The sequence below is a fragment of the Nyctibius grandis genome, chromosome 4 (assembly GCF_013368605.1).
Source record: "Nyctibius grandis isolate bNycGra1 chromosome 4, bNycGra1.pri, whole genome shotgun sequence".
Classification (NCBI taxonomy): domain Eukaryota; kingdom Metazoa; phylum Chordata; class Aves; order Nyctibiiformes; family Nyctibiidae; genus Nyctibius; species Nyctibius grandis.
In genome coordinates, this window is record NC_090661.1 from 77,872,321 (window position 1) to 77,897,127 (window position 24,807).

The window sequence follows — 24,807 nt, forward strand, 5'->3', positions numbered from 1 at the left end:
AAAAGGCTGGAAACTGGGGAAGAAAAGGCAGGCAGTTTTTTGTCTGACCCTGCAGTTAATCCCACAAATCAGTGAAGATACATTCATGTGGCCATGCAAGGTACTGCTTTGCTCCCAAAGCCAATGTGCACATAGTAGCGTGCGGTCTAGTTCTCTGTGGGTGAACTGGAAATTACTCTTTGTGGTATCACATTAATTTTGCCAGCTAATAACCTGTCTCAAAGAAGAAGGTAAATGTCGCCAAGGTAGAAATTTAAGACCCTGGGACAGAGAGGTGAGTCTCCTCCAAAAAACTAGTCAAGAGTTGGTTTCTGTCTCTTTCTCCACTACGGCAAAGGTAACAGCACACGATTTTAGAACTATGAAAAAGCAAAGAGCAGTCCCTATGCTAAGTTCTTCAACGAACAAAGAAAATCAGCCATTCCTCTCCAACAAAACTGCAAGTATTGCCACTTTCACAACAAAGCTTTCTCCTACATGTTTTTGGTGTTCAGCCACTGTCTTGGTTAACTACACTTTTTCATGAGTTGAACACAAAAGCATGCCTATTCTCCTACTCGGGCCTGTATAGAATGCAGGCACCATGAATTCACAAGCATGCCCAGGTAGGATACCTCCTCGTCAGGCATCCTTTCCTGTCTGACAGAACAGAGCAGCTATGCAAGCATGCCCCTGCCCACCAGAAAACCCCAAGCTCTCTTCCAGACAGGATCAAACAAAACCGAGAATGCTCCACAAACGCTGGGAAGTCTGACCTTCCTCCATTCCCCTCGACCTTCACCGCTGAAAAAATATCCTAGCTGCCCATGTAAACCAGCACTATGTATAACTGCAGTTAGAGGTTTAACTGACAGAGTACCCATTACATAGCAAAAATATCTCTTTAATACTGTAAGAAACGTAATTTTATATTCTTTTATCTAATTAAAATAATACAAATTCTCTATGCACAGCTCGAGAAAAAGGAACTAAGCAGCATCCTCCATTTGTCTCCACTTGATCTGAAGGTCTGTTCTTACAGCTGGAAGCTTAAATTGTTCTGCAAGTCACTTCATCTTCATCCTATGGGCTTGGATGGCCAAAAAGGACACCAATTTGTGCCAGCCAAGAGCATGTTTTTCCTGAACCAGACAGTTATTCATAAGAAATTGAGATGAAATCCCAAAATTCATATTTCCCTCAGGCCTCTAAAGGGCCATGAGATGCATTAACTTTCACCATAGAGTGATGAAAGAGAGAGAAGATCCACCACAGACCGAGTCTAGATTGCGACCAGCAATTCTGCAGGGACGGATTCCTATTTCTGCTCCTTGACCTACAAACTAGCCTTGATTTATTCTGAAATCCTCTCTTATAAAGGAAACATGGAGAGAAAAATCAACTGGTTTAGGTATAAACTCTCTTCTTTCTTTATATCCCCCCAAAGCATCTGCATGGCCAGACTTGTAAATAAACACACATTTTCCGTTCTTTGCATTACAACGCATTCTAGAAAATATAAACCTCTACTAATATCTAGGCAAACATGACAAAACATAATGATGGAGATTGCTGAAACTAAGAGAATGGAAACAGGTAATCATAGAATTGTAGAATATGTCAAGTTGGAAGGGACGCATCAGGATCATCGGTTTCAACTCCCTGCTCCTCGCAGGCCTACCCAAAACTAATCCATATGACTACGAGCGTCGTCCAGACACTCCTTGAACTCTGACAGGCTTGGTGCCATGGCCACTTCCCTGGGGAGCCTGTTCCAGTGACCGACCCCCCTCTCAGTGAAGAATCTTTTCCTAATGTCCAATCTGAACTTCCCCTGATGCAGCTTCATTCCATTTCCTCGTGTCTGGTTGCTGGTCACCAGAGAGAGGAGATCAGCACCTTTGCCTCCACTGCCCCTCTTGAGGAAGTTGTAGATAAAAGAAAATAAAATAAGTTTAAAAATCTAGACCAATCCAGTATCACCCCCATGCTTATTTTTTATGAGTTTCTTTGATTTAGGGTGCTTGTGTCTACAATACAAGGAAATCTCTGAACAGGGAAATGCTGCGCTCCCTCAAGAAGCAATATGCACATGTCCCACAGCAAATGTAGGCAGAGAGTTTTTTAACTTAGTTAATACAAACATTAAACTGAAACAGCAGGACTCTGGCCTCTAAACATGCTGTGGCCTGAACTGATAGAGAAAACTGCTCAGACAACAGGGAAAAATGGTTTGGGAACATTATTTCACAGAATAGTGTCCTTCTGGTTTTCCACTGTAATTCAGAAAATTTCCACCAGTTCTAAGAGATGAACTTTGGAGCTTATCTCAGGGATCCAGCTGGGATAACCAATCTTCAAAACACCTGTGTGCTGCTTGCATTTATGCACCAGTTTGCTGCATGCATGCATTGGTTTAGACAAAACCAGGAAATACCAACATGAGAAACCACTCTCTTGCTCACCTCCTCTACGCAAAGGACCATTACTATGAATTTTCTGTAAGGTTTCTTGCATGTGGAGAACAACATATATGAGGGGAGGATACACGCTGCCTGCAATGCCAGAGAGCAAAGCTCACTGAGAAGGGTGAAGCAGGGAAAGATGGCATCTGCTCATTCCATCCTTGCCTTTGTAGTTTCACTTGGTTATAAAAGCATTTGCAAGCATAGTTACAGTGGGGAAATCTGTAAAAGATACTTAGATCCCACTGCCTTTCAGTGAATTATAAGGGCCCTTCATTTTCACAGCTGCTTCTGAAAATGTTACCTTGCAAATGGAAGTTTATACATCTCCACACAAACAGATTAACCCGAGCACTTGGAGGTATGCCAACCATCCAAGTTCGACTTTCTAGGTAGTGCAAGTCTCAGGTCAGATACTGGATTAGAATCAAAACTGGCCCGTCGAAATTTTGGATTACTGTGCTCAGAGCACAAGTACGATGGCTGCTCGCTGTGACAACTTCAAGGCAGAGCTGGCAGGACTAGCACCGCTCTGCTTGCAGCTGAGACAGATTTGGTGAGTCTCCAGGCTGAAGATTTCTTAGAAAGATGAAAAGGAAAGTTTGTTTTTTGAGGTTTATACACCAGCTCCTACAGCAGATATTCTTTCTCTTCAATGAGATTACAGTGTCTCATTCCTACGACTCTCCTCCCCTCTAAAAGGCAAGGATATTCATCAAGCAACAGGTAACCATAATGCACAACACACCCTGACACACAATACACAATGCTCATCTAGCGGCAATGTTCTCCACCGCCAGCTTACCTGTTTTATGCACTGCAGCCGGTCATTGGTCTGCTGTATGTGCCTGTCCATAGAATTCATTTTGATTGTCTCCACTTGGCTTCTACCTGAAAGCCATTAAAATCCCTCGATCTGCAAGACAAAAAGGACAGTAAGGATCACTGCGCGCAGTCCGTGCACTTCTACCACCTAAACAATCAAGCAGAGCCGCTTGCAAGAAACCCCTGAGCACACTGTGAGATTAAATAAAATAATAATAATCCAAATAACAATGACAGTCTGGCTTTTGCAAGGACAAGGGGATTCTTGCTAATCCTCTAAAAGAAAATACCTTCCACAAATATTAAATGAATCAGATATGGCAGAGTATTATATGGCCAAGAATAACACAAAATGCGTGTTATGAAGACCCTAGATTTCTGTATTGAAAATAAAAGCAATAGGTATACCTTGGACCCTCCTCCAATCTTGAAACTAGCAGACCTATTTAATGAGCCCTTGAAATGGCCAAGATGACAGGCAGGGAAGTACTGGGATTCACAACTCAACCAAGACTTTCAGAATGACTAAAAATTCCAGATGCACAACCCAGTGTATACAGAAGCAGCCTGATGTTCAGACCAAAGGGCTGAGCAGTTCCTGCCTTCTGGAAAAATTGGTCTCTTTAAGGCATCCACAGCTGAACAAACTACTTGTTACATCTGGAAAAACATGTCCTGGGTTCTTTAGGCCCATCTCTAACAAACTGTGTAACTTAAGGCACATTAAAACTTCCTTGTGACTTTAAAAAGATCTAGAAAATGGAAATGAAGGCTCAGAGTGGTGTTAGGAGTTTTAATTCATGTTGCTACAGCTATATAAAATCATCAAATGAATCTGGCAACAAGTTATGATGATCTAGAGAGCAAACCCGCAGTCCCCTAAGCCCATCACCGACGCTTGTCACACCGAGTTACGTTTGTGGATACAGCTTGGTACACACTGGTGCCACCAAGACAAGCCCTGCTCCATGTATTCATTAACTCTTTTTCAGAGTCATGCTTTACATCATACTCCATGACCACACATAAGCGGCTCTTCATCAAGATAACAGTGTATGTCTGGAATCAAGAACAATGCCTGTAAGAGGGGGAAAGGGTAGCTGCTAAATCAATACGCACATATCATTCTGAATTTGCCACATGCCTTTCCCTTATCCCTGTGTTCAGGCGGGGGTAAGGGGTTAAGCACAGTACAGACAGCTCTACTCATCTGACAGACAGGAATGGCCAAAATGCCACTCACACTTGGACCAAGAGAAAGACACTAAAAGCACCAGTAAGCATAGTAAGTCCCCTGGTATGGGCATGGTTTGCACTTCACTGGGCCCCTTCCACCCATTCCCTCTCTCTGGCCTTGCCTTATAGTTTTCCTATAGTGGCAGAACAGCAGATCATAAAGACCGAAGCCAACTAATCAACAGTTTAACTCCATAATTCATACTACCAAACAGTTTGCACTGTGACTTCTACTTATTTATGTTTTAAGCAGAACTGCATGAGACTCCAGCTTGCAGTTAATAAGCTGAGCAGCTTTAAGTGCTTTTCTTCTAGAACTCACTGCTCAGGGGCACAGAGATGTTTCACACATACATATGTATACTCTGCTATTTCAATGATTTCCATGGTATCTAAAATGGAAACAAAACCATAGATATTGCGCATTAGAACATGAAAACTGTCTTTGCCTACAAATTCCCCTTATCCTTTTACTGCAACAGAACAGTACAGTCCAAAAAGTTTTATCCTCATGCTTGTTGTGAACAGGGAGTGGGCAGATTCAGAAACACATAGCCAAATGCTGTATTTATATAAAACTTCACACTAGCACAAGCAAGGTCCCAGACTTGCACAGAAACCTCTCCCTCGTGAACCTCTTCAGTGGCACCAAGCAGCTTGCTATTCAGAGCTGTCCATGACAAATCTCTTTCCACTCCCTACGTACACATAAGAGACAGCAAATTTTTTAGATAGTTGTTCGTTTAGAGAAGCTGGCCAGTCATCACTTCTACTACACATGACTCAGCATGTCTTCCATTAAAGCACCTCTACAAGTCCAGCACTGTCTGTACTCAACCCCCAGAAAGAGAAGAGCGTTCCTCGTGGTGGGAACCCTGACTGCCTGGCTGTCACGGAGAGAAAGACTCCAGACCACAGCATCTGCGTGCGTCCCACACACCGAAGCTGCCTGAGATTTCTGTACCTAGCTGATAATGTTCTTCCATGGCTCCTGCCAGATTAGACTCAGGGAAAGAAATCTTTTCTGCTAGACAGCTAAATGAGGTCTTATAAGAGCAGCTCAAGCTCCTCATCTCCACACCCTAGACACAAGAGGGTTCAATAAAGCACTCCTGTCAATAAAATATAATACTTACGAAATGGAAAAGCCAATTTCACATACAAGTATTATCATTTGATTATGCCACTGCCACCTTCTCAATAGCAAATGCCATCCAAAGGTCCTTTAGCAAATGTAAATGGATATATTTTATTAAAAGCGAGTAACACAGCCTTATCTGCCTGTAAGACCCCCAAACAGACCTCAGCAGTCCTGAAGTTTAATCTCTCAGTGGACAGCAGAGGTATTTATCAAAAGACAAGCTAGCCCAAACATGACACCACTTCAGCAGTGATTCATCTTACAAGCTGGGACACATTATCTGCATTTTAATTGAACATCAGGACAGATGGAGAAGGGCATGTTGAAAACAAATACAAACGTATACATGCACATAGATTTTTGTTGAAATATGTGAAGAAATGCAAACTGAGGCTTTTTTTTTTTTTTTAAGAAGTCAGGACATTTTTGCTTCATGAACCAGTAAGCAAAATACCGTATTTCTGTTTGACTTTGTAACACAATTTTTGTCTGTTTTGGCATTACCTATTTAACCTCCTCAATGCCATACAGCCACATAGAGAAACTGGGAGCCAAATTGAAGACAGTATCTATCCCAAGCAAGAGATACATAAACATACTCTATACTGCCAGAAAACACAATTCTCAAGTAAAGCCAGATGCACCAGCACTCAGACTTATGGCTAGTGGCATCAGGAGCTGCCTCTGGTGTTACTGGCAATATACTTCAGGGCTGGGAGACTGCAGAGAGATTTTAGAGAAGACAATGACTTGCTTTCCAGTTAACCATAAACAAAATGGAAGGTTGCTATCAGCTACCTGAGCCACAGCTTACTATTGTACTTGTCCAAATTGTCATTTCTCCCACACAGCATAGCTTCTCAAAGCCTGTTTGGAAAAGCAGAGGGCAGAGCGCACAGAACTAACTCGCCCAACTAAGCAGGAGCCTAACGGGGCTCTTGGAGGCAGGACTGGGAATGCAGTCCCCTGCTCTCCTACACAAACACGCCATACAATTTCCGTTGTAAACTGATCACATTCAGTCTCAAAAATAGTTCTGCTTTTAACACCCAATGGTTCCCATTGAAAAGCACTCTCTGACTCTTACCCTTCCCCTAATCGCGAGAAGTATTTTCACTTCCATCCTCAACTACACTTGTTCTCACGTCACTAGTGCTCTCTGGCTAAAACAGCCTTTGCCCTGCCAGGCTCCCTCCACCTCTTCCCCTTCACTGCAGGGACGGACACCTACCAGCCCTTTACCGCTGCTGGTTTGCTACTTTCACCAGCCCAAGCTCATTTATTCTCTTCTGGCCAAGAGAAGCCCCTCAGTCCACTAATTCCCTGGGCAGTAAATGTTTGTTGCATTAACCAAACAGCTAAAATTGCACATATGAAGCCTCATCACATACAATGACATTAACACTTTGTACTTGAAAAATCCTGCCTCACCCCCGCAAGACTCATTTTTACCTTTCTCTCAGATACATCATAAGAGCATCAAATACAATAATTTTTTCAGTGAGCATACTGTCTCTAAGTAATTTCTGCTACAAAAAACACGGAACTCATTAGTGGGAAACCATTATTATCTGGAAATTATTCTTTCACAGGCCTCAGCAAGAATTAAAAGATTACATACGGAAAGTTAAAATTATCATATGGATCTGAAGTTTTACCAAGGCAGAATAAGCATTTTGACACCAGACCGTTTTGCCTGGAAAAAATATAGGCAGAATTAGATTTCCCGTAAGTATACCTACTACACAGGTACTGCTGTACACTGGTCTGGTTCCCCATGTGCACATCTACATCCTGAAATTTTAAAAAAAATGCACTTTCTGTCGATCTTATGCTGTTTTAAAAGTAGCGGCAAGAACACCTTACTCAAAAATAATGGTGCTTAAGATACAGAAAGGCCATCAGGGCCAAATAAGAGCAGACTTCTATTCGGTTAAGTGCCAAGCACTTATCAGGTCACAAGTGAAAATGACTTTGCAGGGTCACTCACTAGCCTCTGGTGTTCTCACATTAGAAACCATGCTAAGATTCAGGCTCTGTGAGAGGCTCGAGAGACAGCAGGGGACGTTGCTGATCAGGATTAAGGGTACTGACAGAGTGGGATAGAGAAGGGAATTTTACGCTGTGCTTCGTAACAGTTCCCCTCTGTTTGGTGCACACATTAGCCAGAAACGTTGTATACTACTGCTTTATATGCTAACTCCATCCAAAAGGATAAACAAAAAAAGAAGTGTTCCCAGCACTTTCTGGTAATTCAGCAATAAAAAGCCCCATTCTTCTGCTGTCTTTTCTCAGGTAAAGACCCAATCTCTCTCTCTTAAAAACAAAAAAGAAAAAAAATTACGTGAATTATTCTTTGCCTTCCTTCTTCCCTCCCCTCTAGCATGCGAGTTTATAGCCCTAGGCAGTAATTAAAGAGCCCTCATTTACATATTTATGATGTCTCAAAAATGGAGAATGTGTTTTTTTAAAGGAACAGATGTACCAACCTGTCAGACTTTTTTTTTAACCCTAAACGTACTGAATCTTTTTTCTTAAACAATTACTACAAAACCCTCTTCAATATTGAAAAAAGAATTGAAATTGTATCAGAAATAGTGTGGCCAGCAGGACTAGGGAAGTGATCGACACCCCTGGACTCAGCACTGGTGAAGCCGCACCTCAAATACTGTGTTCAGGTTTGGGCCCCTCACTACAAGAAAGACACTGAGTTGCTGGAGCGAGTCAGAAGGGCAACAAAGCTGGTGAAGGGTCTAGAGCACAAGTCTTATGAGGAGCAGCTGAGGGAACTGGGGTTGTTTAGTTTGGAGAAAAGGAGGCTGAGGAGAGACCTTATCACTCTCTACAAGTACTTGAAAGGAGGTTGTAGCAAGGTGGGTGTCAGTCTCTTCTCCCAAGTAACAAGGGATAGGACAAGAGGAAATGGCCTCAAGTTGTGCCAGGGGAGGTTTAGATTGGATATCATTTAAAACTTCTTCACCGAAAGGGTTATCAAACACTGGAACAGGCTGCCCAGGGAAGTGGTTGAGCCATCATCCCTGAAGGTATTTAAAAGATGTGTAGATGTGGTGCTTCGGGTCATAGTTTAGTGTGGACTTGGCAGTGTTAGGTTAATGGTTGGACTCGATCTTAAAGGTCCTTTCCAACCAAAGTGATTCTATGATTATGTAGCGGCTATAAGAAAGAGAATTTCACAAGCTTCTACTATGCTCTGTGTTGACTGAAAGTTCACGTTAGGAGTTTGCAATTACTATATCAGAAATTGGACTTCCAGTAATGCATTTATGAAGAGCAACCTAGCAAAACATGGTCCATACCAGTTCCTAAGGCAGCCTAATCAGCCTCTTTTAAAAAAAAAAAAAAAATCAAACATTTCAGCACTGCTTCAAAACACTGACATATCTAAAAAGGTACCGTGGTTTCAGCTCTGCTCTGGGATGAGTTCTCCTCACAGCCAGGGCTGCCATCCGCAGCAAGAGCTCTGCCACCCTGGCACCAATGGACCACAGAAACCTGCTCACCTGCGGCCAAGGGGGACGTGAACCACCAGCTGAAACAGTCCCTCAGTTCAGAGAGACTCCTCACACGGTGCTTTTTGCTGTTCCTCCCCTCTTGCATGCTTTGTTCCCTCACTGCCGGGCAGAAACAGGAGCAGAGCAGAGCTCACTGGAAACACGTCACCTGCTGCGCAGCCGAGGGCGATGCAGGCCCCACAGCCCAACTGAGCCTACACACCGCCACCCTGATAAATTAAGGTTTTAGTGAATAACCTTCCCACCAGAAAGCCGTTTGGAGGGCAGAGAAGGAAAGGCAGACATTCCAAGGAGACAGGCGAGGCAGGGAAATGGCTGCTGCGAGAGGTGTTCGAGGGCCTGCAGCACCGAGTTACGCTGGGTTTCCGTTTCCACAGGGGACAAGCACAAGCCAGCCACCCCTTGGGGAGCTGTGGCTGCTATCATTAACAAGATCTAATTTGGAGCCACTTCAAACCACTCAATGGAAGAAGGGCATGAAAAAGAGACACACAAAAACCCCTTATCAGTCAAGAAATTAATTTAACATTACTGAGTAGGTGAGAGGAACAAAAGAAGAAAGCATGAATTCAACATAGCAGTTGTCAAACATTCCTCTTCCCCTCCCAGGCCCACGCCACCATGGAACAGAAGTTGGCTAATACTGCTTATTCAATCAGCTAAAACTAATAATTTCCTGCATGTCTCCAGTGTGCTGAGGGCGGTACGAGAGGGCAGTTTTTATCTAGTAAGTGACTTTGATCAAGCAACAAGCCAAGCCAGAGCGAGGGCGGGAGCGGGTTGCGCTGGCTAACGACTCCGGGAGAGAGCGGGGCAGGGAGGCCGGGCCGCAGGCCCGCGGCGCCGAGGCGGCGGGGGGGGCCGCGGCAGAGCTGCCCCAGCGGGGCGGGAAGCAGCCAGCGAGGGCGCCGGCAGGCGGCGGGCGCTGCGGGCCGGGGCCGGGCAGCCGGGACCGCGGAGCTCGCTCCCGTCCGCGCCGGCAGAGGGCGCCGCCGGGCCGCACCGCCCCCCGCCCTCCGCGGGGCGCTGGGCCAGGCCGCGCCGCCGCCCCGAGGGAGCGCGGGGCCCGCCGTGCGGGGCGCAGGCCGCCGCCGGGCCTCGTCTGCCGCGGGCGCAGCGCACTGCGCGGCGGAAAAGCCCCGTTCCACCGCCTGAAAGCACGGATCTCTCAGGAGACCCAGCAGCTCTCGGGAGCCCGTCGCCTCCAACGAGCTATTTAAGCAACATCACTGCCTCGAGCGCCCGGTCCTGGCGGTAGAACGTGGCAGGCCAGAGAAAAAACCCATCGAATTCCACTTGACATTTTCCTTAACATTAAACATCTTTTAAAAAGTTGTTTCTTGAATGCTCAAAACATACCTCTGTGTGCACACACAGATAAACACTATTAATTGGGTGTAATTGCATTAATTCTCCTTTTCAGTATTAGGCAAGTGGCCTCCTGCAGCATAGCAAAAAAAAAAAGAAACACACAGACCAGCCCTCAGACCTCAAAACGCAAAGGTGCGATGCAGTTCAGCACGTATGCATTTACACAGCACACATGCACAGGCATATGTCCTCACAGAATCACAGAATCAACCAGGCTGGAAGAGACCTCAGGGATCATCGAGTCCAACCATTGCCCTGACACCACCCTGTCAACTAGACCATGGCACTAAGTGCCATGTCCAGTCTTTTCTTAAACACATCCAGAGACGGTGACTCCACCACCTCCCTGGGCAGCCCGTTCCAATGTCTAATAACCCTTTCTGTAAAGAAATTCTTCCTAATGTCTAACCTGAACCTCCCCTGGCGAAGCTTGAGGCTATGTCCTCTTGTCCTATCACCAGTTGCCTGGGAGAAGAGGCCAACTCCCACTTCACTACAACCTCCCTTCAGGTAGTTGTAGGCTGCAATAAGGTCACCTCTGAGCCTCCTCTTCTCCAGGCTAAACAACCCCAGCTCCCTCAGCCGTTCCTCATAGGACAGACCCTCCAGACCCTTCACCAGCTTGGTCGCACTCCTCTGGACTCGCTCCAACACCTCAACATCTTTCTTGAAGTTTCACACTGCAGTAAAAGGTCTTTACGTCCGCTTTTCAGTAAGAGAATTTTCAAAGATGCTCTTAAAGATTATTTTCCTTTCAAAAATAAAACTGGAAAAAGTTTACTATCTATCCATGACAACTGTTTCATTTCCCTTGCTAGATATAGTACTTAGGAAAAAAAAAAAAAGTATAAAATGTCAAGTGAAAGGCCATTTTAATCATTAAACACTTGAAAAAGGAAGTTGTTTTAATAAAGATTTGTTTACCATAAGCTGCTAAATAGCTACTGCTGTTGGCTTTGAGCTATTAAAAAGGGCCAGATGTGAGACAAAGCAGCGTTTGTTGTGCTGGGTGAGGAAGAATAGATATTTGTGCTGTGCTGCTTTCCATTGTTGCTCTACAAATGTGCAGTAATCCCCAGAAGACTTTCTATCATCTTTGACTGCGAGAGGGGGAAAACAAGTGTGCACGCTGCTAACACGCACAGCTTCAGCGAGGTGGGAGCAGGTTCTTGTAATTTATGGTGGCGTGAGCTGCAAGGGCTTCCAGTTTTGTGGGGTTTAAGGGAGCTGTTTCCACAGCTGTGTGCTTGGGAACTTTTTTTATATACAGAGCCTATTATATGCAGGCATGAACAGCCAGCCAGAGACACACAAAAGCAAACCCACACATGCTTTTGAAAAAAAGACAGCATGACAGCTTGCATAAGCAAGCCTGCTGGACTCCTCCGGGAGGAGGAGCGGCAGTGTGCAGAAGTTGTTCAATCATGAAGCGCATCTGCAGCCTGATTACAAAAGCAAAGGTGGTAGGGCTAGCTGGCCGCGCAGACACGGCACTGGGATATGACCTATGCTTCAAGTATAGATGTAAGAAAAAAAACAACATAAAAAAACCCTGCTAAGAGTGGGATTGCAGGGCTATAAAAATACCACATCTCTAGCTAAGGAGAGTGCTCCTTCAAGCCTGGACAAGTTGGTCACCAGCCAGCACTAACCATAAAGCACATGAACTGCCTCCTGCACTGGCAGCCCTCACCTCCAGCCCGCTGCCTGAAATGACTGCTTTCCTCAGACCGAGAGCAGCATCTGCAGATCCCACGTTCAGGTAATTGCCCTGCTGCATGCTTCTATTACCAAGGTTGGTTTCCCTGCATTCCACCCAGCTCCTAGTGTCATCAGCTCTGTCAGCTTGTTATCTTTAGGGAGAGCAGGGAGGGAAAAGGACACTGCAGTTTAAAACAGCAAGAGGTAATAACACAAAATTAAAGGCAAAAGTGCGTAGGAGCCAAGGCTGACAGACCTGCTGTAGTGCTCTCAGAGGCTTTGCACACTCCAATACAGACAGATCTGCTAGAACAAACATTGACAGTTCCACAGCAGAATCCACTGATCCAGTGGTTTATTAAATGTACTGTAGCTTGCAGGTAAGAAATGCTAATCCTCATCGGGACAGCTACAAGCAAATGAGCCATCCCTAAAAGCTTGCAGTGTTGCACTCAAATAATTTCATAACCAGTGTCCCTGATCATTCATACAACAATGCTGTAAAAAAACCTTCCCTGATAAATTGCAAATTCCTAAACCGAGACAGAATCTAGCATCGCTTCCCACCTTTCGGGCTCAGTGGAGGATTGCAGAGGAAACCAGGTGAGCATAAGAACTGAAAAGGATTTGCATTCTGGCATGTGATGCTCGCTTATTTACCTAACGAAACCTCATTTCTTTCAAAGGTTCTGTGGTAAGATGTAAAGTATTTGTTGAAAATTCTTTGTGTTTGCCTACCAAATACTGCAATACGCATGAAGTGTTGCTAACATCATCTGGCTTACACGCATTCTGGGGGCTGAGCTTATAGAGTTGCTACACAGAATGTGTATGAACTGTAAACTTTTTCCTGCTCTTGCTAGACATTTACCAGCTACTAAAGCAAGCTAGCTGGTTTGGACATACTTATCCAAGTTATTTGCTTAAAACCTGAAAGATGAGCTACAGAAGACAATCTAACATAAGCATTTTCTAAAGGTCCTGAGGAAACGGTAGCAACCCAATCATCTGTACAAACATAGTCTCAGAAGCAGAAAAGAAAGATAGAGGAGAGATGGCACTAGCAGCAAGTATTTTTAATAATTTAACAATAACCTATCAGAAAGTGAAGATGCTATTTTGTATTTGCTATGCTCCGGTAACATCTCTCTTGAACCAGACAGCCTCATATATAACAAACAGAGGTCAAAACCTCTTGGGCCAGCTCAAAGAAACTCTCCTAGCAAGAAACATCCCAAGCCCACTGTGAATTAGAAGTGAGAAGGATTTGCATTCTGACACTGAATGCCCTCTTACTTATCTGATGCAACTAGGCATGTTTTGGAAGTTGAACTGTAGCATTTGAAGGAAATTGTCTGCTGATTTCTTCTTGGGATACTGTATCATCACAGCTTAAATTCCTCATTACTGGGTGGCAACAGAAAGAATGTAACAATCCCCCATCCCCAAACTATACTGGGCCCAATAAAGGAATGAAGATAGATTTGGACTCCTTTTTTCAGCAAGTTTAGCATTGTGAAGAAGGCACATAGTTGAAGTAGATGGCAATTTCTCTTTATGGTCTATAAACGTAAGATTTTTTCACCTTTTCTTTCATCCTATGAGAACTAAGAAACTGCTCCCAAGACCAATGATTTCTGGTAAGTCACCAAGGAATGAATCACTCATTTGGAGAAAATCACTCAGGGAAAGGGAAGGAGAGGAGGAAGAAAAGCAGCATTACCTCAATCAACAAAGTCTCTAGAGGACAGAGCAACTGAATAGCTGCTTTGGGACGCAGGCTCTAATAACTTTGATATCTGCCATTATCCTGGTCTGTTCTGATGAAATTTAAGTAAAGATTTACCCAACTTCCCAGAATGGAAGCAAGATAAATTCCAGGAGGACCAGCAAAACGTGTAAAGGCTAAATATATAGCTGAAGAAAGAAGGTAGAAATCGGATGGCTGTGAATTCTTGTAGTCAGAGAAACAGAGTGGTCGCTGGCAGCCAAATTATATTTCCTGTACTGCTTTCAGTGGCTACCCTAATGTGGCTTCTCTCAAACTCTCCACTTATTTTGAGTTATGGCAATTTAGTGCTGAGGGATGCCATTTCTTCGAAATATTTTAAATGAAAGATATTGGACATCTAGACACAACAAAACTACAGTTTTGGTGAGCTCTACAGTCTATTTTACCATCCTCATTTTAAGACAGCTGATTGGAGATTAATCCATATTAATCCTTCTGGACCTGTAGAATACACATCAAAACCAAGGTATTTGGTTTTACTGAATTGTCCTGCAGACAAACGTCCAATAGTACAAGTCACTACCAAATCCAAAATGGTAAGAAACCTTGCTGACAGTCTGGGTAAAACGATCCAGGATTGGACAAGCAAAACAAATGACTGCGTATCCCTCAAGGAAAACTTTTTCATACGCCTGCAGCGAAGCATTGTGTGAACACAATATATTGGGAGGCTTGAAATGTGACTACTACTTATGTTAGTCTTAACAGCTAATATTCAAGCATCTGAAACATAACCAAAATGACAGATCCATTGTTACTGAAACTTTATGAAGAAGCCCAGAAATATTTTTGACATCCTATAGTTGATTTTGAAAACAATGTAATTTAAAAATCAGTTCCAACTGCAGCGCCTTCATTTCAAGAAAGTCAAAGCTGCACACATCCCTACTATTTGACTATCTATAATGTAGTAGTTGCTCTTCCTGTTTTCTAAGTGCCCATAATTCCAGTAAGGTGGAAATTCTTCCAGACACCTAGATTACAAAACACCGCAGGAGCTTTACACAGCAAAGTCTGCCTTCGAGAAAGATGATTATAACTGAAACACCCATGATAATCTGCACTGCCCCATTCTGTTTTCTCACTCTCTTATCACTTGAGATGCCCTTTATACCTAGAAACTGGTCTTTGAGAACTGCCAGTGTCCCAGATCTACTTAACAGGCAAATAAAGAGAATTTTACACTTACCAAGAAATGTTTCATTTTACCGAGAATCTTAACAGACAATTCAGTTTTCAAAGGTTCGATGAATTCCATGGTTAAAGATCTGTCACCTGCTCAGTTCACAAGCCTCTTGGGATACTCAGGAACAGACTTCAGTAGCATTTCTCCTGAGAGCACAGATCTCTCTTAGCTGTACCTCCACACTAGGTCTCTCACCCTCAGGTGACAGCGCGAGCAAAGCCGAAATGGCATTTGGCAGAATACAACACAGATATATAGCAGGTGTTTCAAAATCCTCTCAAGTATTTGAAAGCAGCAACTATACAAATGCTAAACGGGGCCTGAACAAAAGCTACTGCGATGGAAAAGACTAGGAATCAATGTGGTATCCCCTGTTAGGAAGAGGAGGGCACAGTTCCCATCATCACCACTGCTGTTTTGACTGGAACAGGCCAGGAGAGAGCCTGACAACTTATGAGTGACAACTGTCTTATAAACTGAAGCAGGCAGACTTCCCATTTTTATTAGAGACAAAGTAAACAGAAACACTATTGCTAATGAATTATTTACAGTGTGGTCCATAAATTAAGACACCTAGACTGTCTTGTGTTTTTCATACCACTGTCATTATTACAAAGTATCTGCCCAGAAGCTTTTTCCCATAACGGCAGGGCAAAGTCAGCCCTGTGAACAGAGACCCAAACTCTTCTCCTAACCACCACCAAACGCTTCACTTCAGCTCCTTTGGCTTTCCAATTACATCGAGAGCTCCTCAGGGTAGATTCTATCTCCACCAAATACACAAAGTGCCTAACACAAATCACAATTCAGACTGGGGCTACCACATAGTATTTTAATATAAATAATGAAAAGTGATATAATAAAATCTTTAATGTATGTACTGCTATAAGTTAAGGATAAAACAGCTATTACCCTTCCTGCAATTTCAAGACAAAATTTCCAACATTCAGCCAGACTTCCAAATACAGAATTAAATTAACCTGATAAACTTGCACTGTACATCCAGATGAAATCTGGATAAAAGCAGTTTAAGTCCAGATGGCATTTTCTTTTCTTCTACTCATATCCTTCCTTTCTTATTTTTTTTTTAAATGGTTATTACGACACAGTGTAACAGACCTCAAAAAGCTACACTTTTCATCTTGGTTCCCAACAGCAACACTACAGACTCTGGAGGTCAGCTTTATAGCCTTCAAGTTTTTCTGAAGCCCTGCCTGATTAGACGTACTCAGAAGTGACTTTCATTCTGATCAAACGTGACGTGCTGGTGACACGTATACAAAGCTGGCAGAGCAGCCACGCAGCAAAGCCTTCAGCAGGCAGGAGTAGGTGTAACATCTTATTTGAAACAATGCATGGCTCCCCAAAAAGGAAACAAGGATCCCCTTTGGAAAGGTACGTATATAAAAGTGGCTGTACTTTGAACACAGACCGATACGCACGTTTTCATTCTGATGAACTCAAGGAGAGACATGTTTTTGTGACAATTTCAAACCTGGCAGAGAATAAAACTGCTTCCATCCAACGTCTCGTCCTTTGCTCTTGATTTTTGTCATCCTTGAGTGGCTGCATTTTGGCACCTTTTTTCCCCCTGAATAACCAGCATTCATTAAATCTGAAATTCGCAGGGATATCTTTTGAAAGATGGTTCATTTTTTAAAAAGCCTAGCTGCCCGCTGTGCCACATTACAGGATTAAAAAAGGTTTCTGCCTATTGCATGGCTGATCCAAGCAGGGATATAAAAGGAAAGGGCAGGCTGGCACAAAACAGGCCTTGCTGTGGGAGCAGTCCGTTCGCTCCTGTCCCATCCGGGACAAGGGAACCGATTCAGACAGTTAGTACCACATGTGAGAGTTTTTATTTTTTCTGATTTTGTGTAGACAGAAACCTAACCTGGAGAACTGGGGACCTGGGCCTGCCCAGAAAGACACAAAAAGATGTGGATCAAAAGTAATTTGCATCAGCAAGCAAGGAAAAAATATATATAAAAAAGACCCTGCCACAAAGTTTGTAGACTGTAAGTTAAGCAAAATTAATCACTTTCTTTTGCAATCACTAAAACCATTAAAGCATTATAAAGATATTTGTAAGATTTTTAGTAAAAAGATGTGTTTATTAATCATCTACCCTCATTCAATATTAAGCTCATTAATAAATGGAAACTCTAAAATGTGAGTTCTGTAACTGTAAAAATACTATGCATTAGTTCCTCATAAGATTGATTCAGTCCCTGAAAATATCCCATGATACTATATATAACATTCAAAAGTCTGTGGATCCTGGCTCCACAGAATGATGACCTGCTACCACCTCTAAGTGTCATAAATCCATTGAACAAGCTGAATATTTCCAAGCTTCTTCCCATTTTGCTTTCCACAAGAAGGGACCCAGTTTGCACATAAGTTTCTTTTTTACTGCCTTAAATAGACCTGAAAAAATTTAGGGGGATGAGTATGACATCATATAGCAACATTGTGACTTATTTCCACTGCTGAGCAACAAAATTACATACTTTTAAAAAATGGTAAGTGGGAAGGTATTTCACATGAAGGTTGACTAAGTCTAGGGAGCCAAACTCACTTTTTACTATAGTTTTGATAGTCTGACCTCTTCTACAGCAGAGACGCACTGCAGGAGCCCAGTTGCACGTTCTCTAAGTGACTTGTCCAAGGTGACAACACAGGCAATTTTGAACCTTTCCTGTAAGCACCAGTGTCCTAAGTCTCTCCTTCCTTGTCTATCATAAGAATAACATGTTGAAAAAACCTGTAGGTTGTCCTATTCTATTTCTAGCTGACATTAGGAATAGAGATTCATCCTCTAACATAGTTTAAAAACAATTTAGATATCTATTTCCTGGGATGACTCTCATTTATTTTCATGTCTCTCAAGTACCACTAAGGACATAAGTTAGTTTATTGCTGCCACCCATTCAGACTCACTGTATCACGGTTGCCAACTTCGCTCTCCCCCTTGTTTTAGATTCTGTTTAGGGACTTGTCCAAAATTCTAGAAAGGATTGGTTTATATTACCTGCAACTCAAGCTTCTTTACACCTCAGTGGCATAATGCAAGTGGTTTTAATACATCAACACCTGTTCCAGAGCCGAGAATTACTAATGGACTGCATAGCAGCTGCAATGCTATTATAAAGCTATGGGAAAAAAACCTGATGGGTCTAAGAAGCAAAGTTCCCAAGAGCTTTCTGACTGGCCTGTGAAAAATAATTCATTAGCATAAAACTTTTTTGAATAAGCCTCTTTCCTTGTGAAAACCAACTGAGCTTCTATTTATAAGGCTTTGATTAAATTAACACACACAAATGCATACATAAGCACAGATGCACAGGTACAACTGGATGCAATGCTAGGGAAGAAACAATTTATATATACAAATGCATGTAAACACTTTCTTGCAAGATTGAACAACAAATCCTAAGTGTTGTGGAACATGGGAGAAAAATTCATACAAGTGATATTTAGCAGATTTGTTCCAGAAACAGGAATTTATTCTGCAGTTTAATTCATCTATCATGCAGAACGTGCCTAGCTTTGGCCTAGGTTTTTATGAATCATCCCATGTACTAAATTATAAAGGCAAAATAATGGGAAATATGATACGTTTTATATCATATTGCCATGTCCCTACCTGCGAGAAATTGAATTTTTAAATTAGCTTAAAACATTCATTTAACAAAACATGTTCAAGAATTGAACAAGCAATTTAACACTCAACAGAATAAAGCAGCATTTAACACCGATGATGACCCAGTAGGCCTCCTCGCAAGTTCAGTGAAGCATGGGCTGCCTCATCAGTCTCTAAGAACGAAGTGGGGCTGGTACATAGAAGGGAGCCATTTAGGACACGCACCGGCAAGGAAAATATCAGAGTTGGAAGGTCATATAAATTGCTAGACATGGAGACAAGATCTGTCAAAAAGACAAACTACCTAACAATTTTAACCTATTGGCTAGAGCTGGCCATGTCAGCATAATGTTAACATACATTACAACCTCATTGCAAAAAAATCTATGTAGACGGAAGAGAACTGCAGCAAAACTCCCTCCCTTATCTTCTGTTTAGACAGGAACTCATTCTAACAGATGCTTAAGGAAATATTTTTCTCTGATTTTTTTCGTCTGACCCCAACATATTTATGCATTACAAGTGAGAGAAAAATTGTTAATATGTTAAAAACATAGCTGTCAATTCCTCTACAGTTACAGAGTTTATCAAAGCATCCATCACAAGCACCTCTATTTTTGGACAACAGTGAATTTTTTAATTATTACCTTTTTTTTCTTATTTTTAAGTAAAAGCTTTTCTGAATAGTCACTGAAATGTTTAAAATAGAAAGGTGGGCATTTGCTAGACAGGAAATTAACTTTCATATATTTTAAATCACCTGCATTTCTCCCAACTATTACAACTCAATCATAATTATGGAGCTCTGATTGTTCTTTTACCAGATGTTGATGACTCTCCATTTTTAATGTAAAATCATCTCATGATTTCACTTCCATTGAGACCACTGCAACTTTCTGAGGCCACATGATTTTTACTTGCCATCTCAAAGCTCCACTGCTTTGTAATTTGTTGATTTTGTCATCTCTCCTCTGGCCTTATTTGGATCAGCATTAGAGAGAAGGCCTTTGGGAAGGCCTGGAAGTATTCGTCAAGTTAGTAGGTGGGATGCTTCCCTAGGAGAGAGTATTAAGCTAAGCCTCCAAAGAACACTTTCAGGGAATCCTGATATTGTTAATGCCTCAGGGTTTATGCATGAAATGTGACATGTGAGATTAGTTCAGAATCATCGGTTCATAATGCATAGAACTGAAACTCCAAGAATGTACTGCACATCATTTTCAGAAAAAGACACCTCCCATAAAGCTTTATTTCCCTATTGAGCCACTAAAGCAAAAATCCAATGATTATAAAACTGACCTGTTTCTCATACAACCCACTAAGTGACACACGAAACTCAAATGAAAAAACTCCCTGCAAGTTCCATTAGGTTAAACTCCACTTATGATGCACACCCTACTTACAGTAATGTTTTTACTTTTGGACAGTAACTCAGGATTCTTATTCTTACACGTCAAACTTCATAGTAATTAGCTTGTTGAGCAGTTGACCAAAGGAAAACAAAGTCAGCAAACAGAAAATAAAGTTTTCTGGATTTTTTTTTTGTTTGGGTGTTTTTCAGTTTGTTTTTGTTGTTTGTTTTATTTTTTTTTTCTAAACACAATACAAGCAGAAGCCAATTCTGAAGGATTTGTAAGGGCAGTGTATATTTCCTCTCAGCTATTCAAACACGCAGTAGGTATTCACGAGTACTGAGGGATGCACATAATTATGCCTGAATGATTATTTATCCAGAATGAAGACCAACTGTGAAGCATCTATCACTCTTTGTTCCAGGTCAGAAGTTTCAGCTAGCCATTTAAAAAGAAAAAAATAGCATAATGTGGATGGAGCAACTAACAATATACTGAGCACCATGAATACTGAATACACAAATCAAAGTGCTTCAGAAACACAGAAGCTCTAAAGTTAGAACTGTTTGCCATGTATTGCTGAACACAAAAAATTAGTTTGGGTCACAAAAGAGACATCAATAAAACTATTTAATTCTTTTAAAAAATGTATTGTATGCTTAGGATAGCCATTTCCTACTGATTGTAATATATATCCTGTTTAATTTCTTTTAACCAGACACTAAGCAGGATATAGCCAACAGTAGATCAAGGCAACCAAGGAGGCTATGCTGAAGTATTGAATAGTGTGCAACAGCATCTGATACACTTGCAGGGTCCAATTCCTGTATTCCATCACCTTCAGATGGTCAGAAAGGTGTTGAAGAGATGTAACACTCAAGTTTCCTATGGCCTCTGGGTACAGAGCTCTCCAAAATGTGTCCATTTCTAATTCTAGGCTGGCATAGTACAGAAAAGAGTGACCTTGAGGTCAGTTGGTATCTAAAACCCTTCCTGTTAATGCCACCTGGAGAAGACGGGGAACTAATTTCATCTGGTTTTATTCTATACTAATGTTCCTAACAACACACATACTTATCAGGGCTGTAAAAGAACAAGTATGTATAAATGCTGTATGGTATTTCATGAAAACAAATCGTGAAGATGCTTAAAAATTCCCACGACTTGAACAAAACAAGCCTTCGGCACACTACACTTGGTACCGTATTAAATGGTGCTTTCCATTGATCAAGCACAGTCTCAACCAAGACAGCATGGCCACACCTACACTGAGGATTTTAATTCCCTGCCATGGTCAACAGCATTTCACATGGAGACACATGGAAAGGAAAAGGGTGTGGGAAAGGACAAGGCTCCAGCTACTACTTTGTAAACCTGCAGCAAGACATGCAATTTTACCGACGCGTTGCTCTGGACGCCTGTGGAAGCGTGAGGTCTGTTTGCACAAGGGCCTCTAGCATTAGCACTGCTGGTGGAAATACTAGCAATTGTGGGCAACCGCTGTAAAAAATAGTTTGTCTGAAGTGACCCAACTTACGCCTCATTCTTCATTGGTTCCAATAGCACAGCACAAATCCTCATCTTCCTTAAAAACAAATCATCAGGACAAAGGATGAAGCTGGTTTGGCTAATTTTGTTTCACTGACTTGATGTGAAAGAAGACCATGGAAGAAAGCTGGAATTAATTCAAAGTAAAAAGCTGTTGGTTCTATCCTACCCTTCTACACAGTAAGACAAGAAAGGAATACTAACTGACTCCTTATCACAACCAGGACAGTTTAAAGCTAAACAACTGCTCATTTTTAAATATGTCATCTAAGAAAACAATGAATGAGTTAGGCTTTAAACTTGTTCTTTCTTCAGGGAAAAGAAATAGCAAAGGTATTTAAAATTAAACAGGACATTCACAATTAATCTGCTTTTTAATTAACTTACTCTGTTGCTGTAAGTGATTCTGCATTTACTCTCATTCTTTTGAATATTCCAAAGTGCTACTTCTGACCTGTGATTTACTGTTGCCGTACATCTTTATAAGCAGTACTTTAGTTTAAGTGGCAGTTGCATATTAATTACAAAGTTAATTATGTGCTATGTAATCATGCTGTAATTCATTAGTTTACTCCGCAGTGGCTAAATGGAAGACCTGATGCAGAGTATTTTAGTAATTTACATTTTTGCACCAAATATTCAAAATATTAACCAGAAAACACTGTCTGTGCTTAAAGCAGCGTACAAAAACGCTCATCATGATTCTACTAACAATTATGCTTGAACTTTTCCTCCTTAAAAAAAGTTGTAGCAATTTTAGCAGGGTAAAATATTTTCTCTAAAACAAACTACACATCTAACTGCTGCTCAGACCAAGGCAAAATATCAGAAATATTGAACGAGTTCAAGTATCCAAATTTGGTACTTCTTGACATGACTCATCCTCAAAACACAGGTGCTCTCTGCTTTCTGAAATCAGGTTTCTTTAAGATGTTTCAGCTTGAAAACCTAAACACTGAGGCATCCAGTAGTATAAACCACAGTCAAAGACTTAGGCTACAGGCTTCTATGATTCTTAATTACTGACACTTTGCATAAAGTTCCTATAGCCAGATAATTTACTACTGGTTTATGTCCGAAATTTGCAGGGAAATGCAATTCCTGTTTGCACAGGTCTCAAAATAAGTCTGTTACTACAGACCTATGTTTTCCAACAGAAGTATTGAACACAAATGTAAATATTTATTTTTAAGATAATGATTTTTGGTGAAAAATGAACTAGACAATACCACAAAGCTGTCTCTCTGTCCCAGGTTTAATTATCCCTGGAACTATCCAGCTTATTCTGATCAATAGAAATACAAAACCTAATTTTTACAAAGATGCTCTTAGTCATGAAGAATTCCTTTTCAGCTTTCAAGCTTCCCCCCCAGCCCCTCCTTTGGAAGTATTCCAACATTTACTGTTCTTCATCAAGAATTGCTGTTTTTCAACACCGATTCTTCACAAGTTGTAATCTTTTTTCCTTCCACTAGCTATCACTGTGATGCAGAATGATGCTCTCCATGTGATATTTAGAAGTCAACAGAGGTAGGAGTATCTCCTCCTAAAACTAACACCATAAAACCCACGATAAAGAGCACTTTAAAACCCATGATAAAAAGCAGCTCTATCACGTAAAATAAAATTACAGATAGAAAAACTACTAGGCAAAGAGTCTATGTTTTTTCATCACATACTTAATCTCTGTACTTTGGAGCTATTTTCACTTAAAAAAACAAAAGCAAGGCTACTTTAACTATTGATAACTGCAAAAAAAAAAAATCAAGACACATATCATGAACAGAGATGCCAACTCTTGTGCAGTGTTTTGACTGCACAATCTTTATTATCAGGCAGACTGCATCAACAAACAGCAGCCCTAACTCTCCAAACAAACATCAATAGATTACCAAACCCATGCCTGAGTTTCCAGCGCCCCTGGAATTCTGTCTCATGGGCTGAGCAAGTTTCCCTTTGAAGTCATTTGGGAAAAATAAAGAATCCATATTTTTAAGGATTCTTTAAGGAGAATTATGACAGTCAAAACTACTATGAGCTTTTCACTCCTTAAAATTCTTAAAGCTTTGTTGATAAAACATCAGAGGGACCTTAAAATATAAATAAAATGCACACAGAGTAAATGAAGTTCCAGGAAAAAAAATGGCATTAACGATATGGTGCTACTGAAAATTTAAAAATAGCAAAATAGCATACTGTTTCATACTACTGCAATTTGAGTACTATATATGTAATTATGTAAGGTTTGAGCTGGTTACTCAAACTTTTTAAAACAGCAATTAAAGAAAATGCACATGCACCAGTGGCTTTTTAAAAAACAAACCTGAAATCTGTATAAGAACCTTTCTGTGCTCTGTAGCTTCAGCTAAAAATAAATAGTTCTCTTTCTTTGAGCACTGTGGTCATGGATTTTGCACTAAGAAGTGTGGTTAAAAAATTAATTTCAAGCTCTACTAGAAAAAGGAAACAATAAATATTTTGTCCAATATAAAAGGAAAAAGACAAATCAGTGGAAAAAGCAATTTTACTTGCAAGGTTATATGCAAGTACCACAACAGCCAAGAAAAATGAAAGCACTTGCTCCCCCTTCAGAAACAGCCACAAGACATTTAACTTTGTATATAAGTTAGTATTTGCTGAGCTGTGTACTTAATTTAGGTCTGTAGGGACTGGCTTACAGATCATACCAATCTACTATCATCTTTGGCTTCTATTTTGGAACAGGTATCTAACACATGCATTGTTACAAAGTGTATGATATGGAATAGATCCCTACATGGTGGTGTAAAAAACATTTTAAGAGCAAGTAAAGCTTTCAAAAAATTAAGATAATTAATTTAATTTCAATAGAATATGATTATAGGGTTGGCCCACCCTGTTAGGCTTTTCAGAGATTTCTGCACAGAAGGGCAGGGTGGGGGGAAGAGAGAAAATAAACTTTTGGTTTGGTTAGTGACTTTTCTCCTACCTTAGCAAAAGGACCAACAACTCTACTTTCACATTTTCAGAAATTACTTTGGTATGGGTTCTTA

The 24,807-nt window shown here is 41.3% G+C and overlaps 2 protein-coding genes across 9 annotated transcripts in view; one reads left to right on the forward strand and one right to left on the reverse strand.

Annotated features, from left to right (window-relative positions):
* ZMIZ1 (zinc finger MIZ-type containing 1) overlaps positions 1-24,807 on the reverse strand; it is a 367,249-nt gene that overhangs the window by 165,955 nt on the left and 176,487 nt on the right. For all 8 annotated transcript variants that reach the window (XM_068399476.1, XM_068399478.1, XM_068399482.1 and 5 more), the window contains one exon: positions 3,250-3,360. In XM_068399476.1, coding sequence (XP_068255577.1) covers positions 3,250-3,309 — 60 coding nt within the window. In that variant the 5' untranslated portion in view covers positions 3,310-3,360. The remainder of the gene's footprint in view (positions 1-3,249; positions 3,361-24,807) is intronic.
* On the forward strand, positions 9,145-10,399 carry LOC137661804 (basic salivary proline-rich protein 2-like). The gene is made up of 2 exons (XM_068397432.1): positions 9,145-9,234; positions 9,926-10,399. The coding sequence occupies exons 1-2, from the start codon at positions 9,145-9,147 to the stop codon at positions 10,397-10,399; spliced, it is 564 nt and encodes a 187-aa protein (XP_068253533.1).

Excerpts from the sequence above, each read along its gene's own strand:
- LOC137661804 (XM_068397432.1), top strand. The coding sequence starts at position 9,145 with ATGGACCACAGAAACCTGCTCACCTGCGGCCAAGGGGGACGTGAACCA. Across the intron at positions 9,235-9,925 it reads TCAGAGAGACTCCTCACACG|CAACAAGCCAAGCCAGAGCG; the intron begins GTGCTTTTTGCT and ends ACTTTGATCAAG.